This window comes from Aplysia californica, unplaced genomic scaffold (genome assembly GCF_000002075.1).
Source record: "Aplysia californica isolate F4 #8 unplaced genomic scaffold, AplCal3.0 scaffold00060, whole genome shotgun sequence".
NCBI lineage: Eukaryota > Metazoa > Mollusca > Gastropoda > Aplysiida > Aplysiidae > Aplysia > Aplysia californica.
Window position 1 is genome coordinate 1,877,891 of NW_004797330.1, and position 9,683 is coordinate 1,887,573.

The 9,683-nt window shown below is 38.3% G+C and overlaps 1 protein-coding gene across 1 annotated transcript in view; it reads left to right on the forward strand.

The window, feature by feature from the left end:
- Positions 1-17: 17 nt before the first annotated feature.
- The window catches only part of LOC101857173 (cyclic AMP receptor-like protein A), a gene marked incomplete in the record, with an annotated part of 43,199 nt that continues 33,533 nt past the window's right edge, over positions 18-9,683 (forward strand). Inside the window, 6 exon segments of the mRNA XM_035968454.1 lie at positions 18-1,033; positions 2,120-2,245; positions 2,851-2,903; positions 3,840-3,894; positions 5,030-5,086; positions 8,895-8,955. Of these exon segments, the coding sequence (XP_035824347.1) occupies positions 2,198-2,245; positions 2,851-2,903; positions 3,840-3,894; positions 5,030-5,086; positions 8,895-8,955 (274 nt within the window).

Consider the following 9,683-nt stretch of genomic DNA (forward strand, 5'->3'; position numbering starts at 1 on the left):
AAGGCGGGCGGGGGGTGGAGGCGGTGTGAGGGCCTATACGCCTTTCCCACTGTCTTCACTGACATGCAGATTCGTTGACCTGTTAGTGTTGCCTAGTGCTAACCATCTCAGTTCTTATTGTCTGATGCTGGACTAAAATCAGGATGGCCCTAATTGGTTCCAATTTCGAAAATTATCACTATAGTAAAATTGTAATGATTTTATAATCGTATATTAAAAGGGGCATTAAGCCTGTACCAGACTATTGCGAATTTTATTTTTTGGGTTGTTGGCCCTCGTTATCTTTTTAAACTGCGAGTAACTTCTTGAACTGCAAGCAAGCAGATTACAACATCATGGCAAGCAGCGCAATTATCAACAAGTCATCAACTCCAAAACTAGGCCCCAAGACGGACTATCCAAATCTATAAAAAGGAAGTGTCTCCAAGTATCACCCTCCCCTTTCCTTGAAAAACCTTACACCATAATGTAGGTTTTGGCACAAAGTTGTGCGCTATCTAGATTTAGTCTAGATCTGTAGTCTGAGTCTGAGAGCGGGGTGTGTTGTCAAACTGAGCGGGCAAGGACTGAAAAAAATAAAAACAAAAGCAAAGCCAGCCCGTTCTGCGGTGTTGAGCAATGCAGGAGGGGCATCTTTTTCTCCCTTTGTATTAGCCGGTTCACAGTCCTTAACGAGTAAATTAGAATACTGCAGTGCCATCAGTTTATAAGACATATCTGGCTCGTGTAGTTTTTATTATGAATTGTGTTTTATCTGTACACACTTAAAAATTGTGTTTTTTATCGCCGGGACAATTTTTCGTGGGCTGCTCAAAGGAGAGTCACCGTCACTGGTTATCTCAGCCCCTCCTCTCTGAGCCCCAGACCTGGGCTATGTTGCAATGTTGTGATAAAAATCTGTTTTTCTTTTAGATCTGTCAGCCAATTTAGTCCGTTGGTAGGCTGCTTCAAAGGTTTCGCAATAACAATGAGTTCGAAGAGGTGAAGAAACCGCTGGGATTTTCCTCATTCTATTTCTTCAGAGGAATTTATGGTACCGTGAATTGGGAAGATCGTTGAGTCTCATCTCATCAGTTCATTTCATCTGCCTGACTTTGCACAGCCTGTTGACTTTTAGATTGGTTTCTTTGCCATTATAATACATTTGGTTTGTTGACTTTTATAATACTCCTCTAGTCCTATTATTACATAATTACGGTATGGTTATATGAGTTGGATTTGGGCTTTAATGATATAGGACGTTTTTTATTCTATTGGTCTGTCCCCGTCGTTTTATAGCAAGAAAAATTCTAAAATTATGCATACTGAGCCCAAAAATGTGAAATTGTTCGATTCTGTTAATTTTGACAAAGAATGAGAAAGGAAAATAATCAGAAATTATGCAAAAAATGATCAAATTTTGCTAAATTATGCGGGGTGCATAAAACCACGGGGACAGATTGGTACCCCGCTGCATTGCTCTGCCGGACCCCATCTCATGCTCAGAAATTCTCCTCCTGCAACACTTCAAAAACATTCATTTTTATAATCTGCTTTTCAGTTCAAGTTTATAATGCCCAGTCCCCATTGGGGGATCAGTTCTCTATACAAACCTATTGCTGGACTTGTGGCGTATACAAATTAAATGTTCTTGAGGCTGCAATTAAGTTGCTTGATCGGTTTGTGCTACGATAGTCGCTTTGCACCCTCAATCTTGCTAGCCCCGCCTACCAAACTGAACCGATTCAAGTGCCAATGGGCACTGGGTATTACATCATGAATTTGAATTTTTAAAATATTGTTATTATTTCTAATCTTCCATCATTCTATAATTTATTACTCTCAAGATGGCAAAGCAGTCTGTGCCCCGCGGGAACTAAAATTTAAAGTTGTTTTTGCTTTTTAGAATAGTTGTAAGAAATTTTTAATTAGGTTAAACAATTAAACGTCTGACCTATAATGGTATCTCCATAGATGTAAAGGTAAAATTTTCATGATTCAATTTTTACTCCCGCACCCAAAGGAAGAGCCATATTTTTGGCTGTAGAACACTTCATGGCCCTTAAACCTCTACTATAAAAAAAAAGAAGAATGACGTGACTTGTGTTATGTTCAGTTGCCTTACTTTGTCTTCTTACAGGGTTGTTGACTAAGACTGTGACAGTTTGAAGGTTCAGAAGCTTATCACGGCAATAGTACAGATTAACGCACTCCCAGGATGCCTAACTCATCCTGTACAAGTTTTCCGGACAACCCAGATCACTGTGTGAGTATTCTGAGTATTGTAGATCAAATGGTGTTTGTCTGGGGGGGGGGGGGGTTGTGGGTGGTTGGCGGGTGCCATGGTGTGGTTTGCTTCTTCTTCTATCAAACATCTAGCTCCCCTTCTTCTTTTTTATGTTTGTTACGCTCTTGTAACACCTCTAATATTTCGACACTCATATATGACCTTATATGCAGTTTCGAGCGCCACAAAACCTCTACTAAAACTAAACTGTCTTTTTTTGTTTGTTTATTGATTTTTTTGGTAAGTGTTTTTGTACAGCGCTCGCAACTGCATAAGGTCATGAGTGCACGGAACACATTAATCATTTTCAGATTGGTGGGAATTAATTTGATAAAATGTTTTTAAATACCCTCAACGTTATGGTATTTCAACCAACTGTATATTTTCCATACTTTCAGACATGGTATTGCTTTATATTGCTTTCATGGTATGGCGAAAGGCTCGAAAAGGGGCTTTTAATATTAATCATTTGTTTTAATATAAATATTGTTTTCCTGGTCTGTTCATTTCATTAATTGAAGCAAGTGCATACACAGTTAAGTTTATGATTTTATATATTTGCCATTCTTTTCGTAACTTTTCAGGATGTCATTATTGCAGTGCGACAGGCCTCGGGAGCATTCTCCCTCATCGGTTGGTGAGTGCTATAGACAGCAAAATACTTCAGGAAAAAATTTAAAACTAAAGATAACCTGTTCAGAATTTCTGATTGTCTGTCCCTATCGTTTTATGCAAGATAAAATCTGAAATTATGCAAACTGAGCCCAAAAATATGAAATTTTGCGATTCTGTTAATTTTAACAAAGAATGATAAAGGAAAATAATCAAGAATTATGAAAAAAATAATCAAATTTTGCTAAATTATGCGGGGTGCATAAAACCCGGGGGGACAGGATTGTATAATGCATCAGATAGCTTCGCTCTACTTTGTCAACAAACCAAAACAATTATTAGCCAAACTTAAGTTGTGCAGACATTATGTGGTCTTTTCTGCTGAGAGTTGTTGTGGGCAGGAATGCCATGCATATTCCAGAGACAAAATATGATGATTTTTGTTTTTAGTTGTGTTTAATGAAGTATTTTAATTAATCATGAATTGTTAGTCATATTTTGTTTTAAAATATTTTTAAAATGCAAATGTGTCTATACTGTACAATTTGCTTTTGTATGCATTGAGGAGAAAAAATTGAAAAGAAAATGTTAAATAACCAATGAAAGAAGCAATCAGATTCATTGCAGTTAGTGGGTGGTTGGCGGATGCTCTGGTGTAGTTTGTTTCTTCTTTCTCCTATCAAACATCTATCGTCCTTATCTCCCGTTCTTCTTTTTTATGTTTGTTACTCTCTTGAAACACCTCTAATCTTCTGGCACTCATATGACCTTATACAGTTGCGAGCGCCGTAAAACCTCTACTGAAACTAAAAAACAGTGTAGTTATTTTTTCTTTGATTAAGAATCAAGAACAACTAAGTAGATTCTGAGGGGGGGTTTTTATGCTAAGTTTGAGATAGCTGTCCTTGCTTTTGCCACTGTATCCACATATAACAGCTGTGCTTTGATTTTGTCTCCACAGTGTCTTCATGATATTTATCATCTGGTTGTTCAGGAGATATGTTGTGTTTGCCCAGGTAAGCAAAAGTTCAATCTGTTTTAATAATAATAATAGTAATAATAATAATAATAATAATAATAGATAGCTTTTATATAGCACAAATCCCCGCTCAACAGCAAACTCTATGCGCTTCACAATCTATACTATAACCCCAGCAGACCTGAGAGCATTCTGAAACAACTACAACTTCCTGGGAAGCATACAGTGCTAGCAGCCATTTATAGGCGCTAAATCACTGACATACTGACAAGATCTTTCGCTGTCTATGGCCGGGTACCCATTCCCACCTGGGTGAAGAGAGGAAAATTCGTGTAAAGTGCCTTTCCCAAGCACACAATGTCGGGCCCGCGGCTCGAACCCCCGAACCCGCAACCTCACGATTATGAGTCCGGTGGCCTAACCACTAGACCACCAACGCCTCAGTCATACTTGCTATATATATAACAATTTATTCTTCTCTTGTTTCTTGTCTCACCCATCTTATGAAGTGCTTCTGGGCTGAATTTCTCTTAGCTCGTGACATTGCTGTTGTTTTTGGGAGGTTTTTTTGTTTTCAAGAATGGCTCAAAATAGTTAAAAAGGAAAAGGCAACCTCCCACCCATGTTGAACTTTCTCACCCGTCACTGCCACAGTCCAAAGCCTTTCCTGATTTAGAAAGAACATTGAGGAGTGAACAAATGAGAGGGTGAGATGGAAAACTCACTAAGCGACATTTTTGAAAAAAATCAAGATTTTTTGCATAAAAATAAATGCACATTGTTACAGGCTATCAGATGCACTAAGTGTTTTCAGCCAAAACCCAACACATACTTCATAAAGGCCACAAAATATTCTTCTATTTACTTATGTTTTAAAAAAGCTGATTTTCTCAAAAGTGCTATAATGGATGTTGCGGATTTTGCATCTCAGCCCCTCAAATAGTAGCGTAATGAATTAGCAAAAAAAACAGGGAACTGTTATTTACTTTTGTCTTTTAGTTTTTATATTTTAGTGCTGAGAATTCTGTCACAATTCACACCCCCCCCCCCCCCCCCCTTTCTCTCTTTTTTTTTTTGTATAAGCAAAATATTGTCAAGAATACATTGAGTGTTTTACATACACATTGATTTAGAAATTTCACAATAACCATTTCTTTTTTTGTTTTCCGCAGCGACTGATTCTGTACCTCAGCATTGGAGCCTTGATGGACAGTATCGCGTACCTCATGGTAAGTTCTCTCTTTCTTTTTGTCACTTCCTAGTGATAGTGGAAAGGTTTTATTCGTCGTACCCAAAAACTTTAAGATTATGCACCAATCAGGGAATGTCTGTTGGTCCCATTCTATTTACTATTTTCTCTTTAACCGCGGAATTATTTTCTGCGTTTTGACGGAATTTTTTGCCAGATCTTGTGAAATATGTAAAAGGGTATGCACAAAAAAATGTTAATAAAATTGCTGAAATTTTGCCAAAGTGAGAGAGGAAGTAGCTTATATATATTTTTGTAACACTTTCGGTCAAAATAATTCCATGTGGATTCACAAGAGATTGCAGTCACAGTAATGTACTTCACGCACTCAGCAATTTGATTTGGCGCTGGGACCGTCCACTCAGAGAGCAGTCAGGCAAGTGCCACTTTCTGCTACGATCGTCCACCCAAAGTTCCTGAGTTCATTTGGGAAGTTTCTCATAATACTTAACCCTATCCGTACGTCGTGTTTTCATTCGTATCCGTACGATGTAGGGAACCCTGTGCCACCACTTTTCAAAGAGGAAATTTGCTCATTAATCCGATCCATACGCTTTGCATAGCAGTAGCAGTCTGTCAAAATGATTTTTTGAGAAATACTGAAAGTTTCAAAGAGATCTTCGCACTAGAAGTATTCTAAAATATGAAGAATACAACCACGGGGGTACAAAATGACGCCGGGGCGTACGGATAGGGTTAATTTTATGATGGAAGGAAAAAAATCATCGTGGAGTAATATTCAGATGTGCACCATGATTTGTTTTAAATCACACTTTGCTTGATGTTGTAGTATTAAATAAAGTGTAATGTGATGGTGTTTCTTTAGGTCAGACAACAGCAACTCTGATCTGATTTTACAATGTAATTGCCGTCTCTGTTTATGACTTTCCAGGAAAACTCTGAAAATGTACGGGTAACGTTATTGAATTTCAAGAAGTTGTTTGCAATTTTTTTTGTCATTCCCAATGCAAAGCAAGGCAATGACCCAATTGTGTGCCGCTTTTTCTAGTCCATTTTTGCCACCACCACCCCCTCCCCCCCCCCCCCCCCTTCCCATGCCATCCAGAAAAAGATTGTAAACGTATTTACCATTTGTGATTTTTACCACACAAAATTTTACGTATGTACCCATAGCTGTCAGTCAGTACATAAAAACATGTTTATTATGTTTTTAACACTTTGCCGCCTCATCTCGCCGATTGGCGATGTTTACCACCCAGTTTCTTTGGATTTCCCCCAAAATATGATGGCAAAGTGTTAAGGGTCCAAGTGCGAAATTCTGCTTTTGTGTGGGAAAATACGAGTAGGTATTCTCTGTTTTCTAGCGTTGCTCCTCACAGACTTCCCAATGCTGAAGAAAATGTATGAACTTTGTTTATTTAGTTTTAGTAGAGGTTTTACAGCGCTCGCAAATGCATAAAGTCATGTGAGCGCCAAGGGTTGGATGTCAACAGAGAAGTCCTTACAGGGAATCAGACTTACTCTGCTCACCTCTCTAGCTTCAACAGCACAAAGTCTGCTTCGCCTATCAACGCACCCCGGAAATAACGAGTCACAAGAGTGTGACAAACATACAAAAGAAGTAGAGAAAAAATAACAATTGTAAGGATTTGGAAAGAAAAAGCAACAGTTCCCTGTAGTTCAAGCACAGTTATGAGCATAACATTGTTGGATCAGCCCATTTACAATTCTACTGTGCATTAGAACGAGAAATGTCCCCCTTTGGGAATGGCCGAAAGACAGTTCAGTCAGTGGCACCGCCGCGGGGGGTTTATAAACTTTGAAGACCTGATTTGTAAATAATAATGGAAACGAAGCCAATAGGTCAACTGGAGAGGTCTTTCGCTGCAGGTCTACTTTGAATAGCTTGAATTTATTGAATGCAGAAAAGTGTGTGTGAGGGGTTTAGAGAGGAGGGGGTGGAGTTACTTTGCCAGTGCCCATCATCTTGGTGCATCGGTCGAGACTGTTTTTTTGGTTTTGAAAAGTATGCTGCTATTTCAATGAAAAAGGATTGTAACCTTTCCTTTATGAAAAAGAATGTGGGCATGGAATGGAATATTGGGAGATGATTCTTAGATTTTTCCCTCTTTTTGATGATTTTTATGTTTTTTTAGGGTGTTATTTTTTTAAATACACACAGGCAGGACATTGCAAAGTTTGAGTTTTGAAGGAATTACACAGATTACATTTATTTCTTTAAGAATGTGGTTTTTTTGTGTGATAATTTTGGTTATTTTTTAGTGGATTTTTTTTATCTTTGGGAAGAAAAAGTCATGGGATGTCAAAACGTTGCTTACATACCAGTGCTTTTTGCACAATTTCAAGTGTCTGAGAAATTATGTTCTTCTGGAATATGTGCATGTTTCAGCACATTTCAAGAATGTCGTTGGCAATGTAATAAGATGGTTCATGGAAAGTAAACCTCTTTGAGAATTGGTTATTATAAGGACAGGTTACCTTGTGAAGCTCTGAGAGTTCTAGAGTTCTTGTAACACATCTGTTCTTCGGCACTTATATGACCTTATTGTGTTGCAAGTGCCGTGAAACTCTTACTGAAATTAATCTTTGTCACTTTCCTCCATTACTTCTGGTCCCCTCCCCCCCTTCCGTTCTTTACCCTAAACCACCCCCCCCCTTCAAAAAGTCTCCCCGTTTACCTGTGTGAAATATTTGACTGTTAGTGCTCCGAGTTCCTCAAACTTTTCTGTCTCTCATTTATTACCTTGCCCTATGTTCCACTGCTGTTTTTGTTTTGTTTTTTGTTTGTTGGTTGTTTTTTATTTTGCTTTGTTTTCCTTTACCCCTGTTTTGTGTCCCTGGTAAGACTGTTAATAAAAAAAGAAATTGGCCTGAATTTGTGATTGAGAAGCGTAGGATTTGATCTTGTCTGGTACAGTCAAGGAAAAGGGTCTCGTTACAGATAGGAAAAGTTTTTCGCTTTTTTAAAATAATGACAATGATGACAATCTTTATTAATCTTTATTGGCCTTGCAAGGAGAAATTTTCCGTGGTCTTTCACAATGACAGCGGTGTGACAGAGGTCATGTGCACCTAAAAAGAAAGGCAGAGCCGATGTAAACACAACTAGGCCTGTGTTGTTGACACCTGCCAGAGCTCCTCCAATAGAAATAGAAATGAAATCAAAGCTCTGAGTTACAGCTATAAGAATCCATCTTGGAATGGTTGTGTCTTCACTGTTTCTGCATTGAATGAATGCAGATGGTTTTTATAGTGCCCACTTCTGTACAATACAGCTCTAGGCTGTTTTTATCTTTGATTTAAAATACAAGTGAATGAATCTGCATACCTGTGCTCTATAGAATAATGCTCCCACATAAAGCATTCGTACTTACACAGCACAATTGATGACGATATGCACATCACAATACGAACATAACAGTACTAGGAATAAGAAAAACTAACTATCAAGATGGCATTCCATAATTTATGTCTTTAAATGAATTGTAAATTTTGCTCTCAACTTTGTGTCACTCAATCAATGGGCTGCTCAGTATTACTAAAAACTTAACTGTAAAAAAAAAAAGTGCTATTATTGAAGATGTACTCACTCCCACACATTTGCCTACTACTCAGGCTGCTGTGCACAGTCACACTCACACTCACAGACAACTAAGCGATCAGAGCGTGTGTACTTTAATCGGGGTTGAGCACAATATAAATGTCATTTATTATTATTATTAACTACACACACATGCGCATACACTCACATATATAGCTCATCTGATCTGATTTTTGCGAAATTTTACTGCTTTTCTTTCACACAGAGTTCTTCCATTGAAGATGGTCCCTTCTGTGACTTCCAAGGGTGGTGGCTGACGTTCTTTGGTGAGTGATGTAATGTGGGACTTTTATGAGGAGTAGAAATCTTTGTCCCCAGGCTGTCATCAGTTAACCCTATCGGTACGCCATGGCGGGGTCATTTTGTACCACCTCCCCCCCCCGGGGTTGTATTCTTCACATTTTAAAATACTTCTAGTACGAAGATCTCTTTGAAACTTTCAGTATTTCTCAAAAAATCATTTTGACAGACTGCTATGCAAAACGTACGGATCAGATTAAGGAGTAAATTTCCTCTTTGGAAAGTGGTGGCGCAGAGTTCCCCACGTAGTATGGATTCGATAATAAAACAACACATACTCTCCTATTGTGTTGATAACTTTGTGTGGTATCTTTTGTGAAGTGGTTGATAACTGTGTGCGATCTCTTGTGTTGATAACTGTGCGATTTCTTGTGTTGATAACTGTGTGCGATCTCTTGTGTTGATAACTGTGTGCGATCTCTTTTGTTGATAACTGTGTGCGATCTATTCTGTGAAGTGGTTGATAACTTTGTGCTAATAACTGTGTGTGATCTCTTGTGTTGATAACTGTGTGCGATCTCTTCTGTGAAGTGGTTGATAACTTTGTGCTGATAACTGTGTGTGATCTCTTGTGTTGATAACTGTGTGCGATCTCTTCTGTGAAGTGGTTGATAACTTTGTGCTGATAACTGTGTGTGATCTCTTGTGTTGATAACTTTGTGCTGATAACTGTGTGTGATCTCTTGTGTTGATA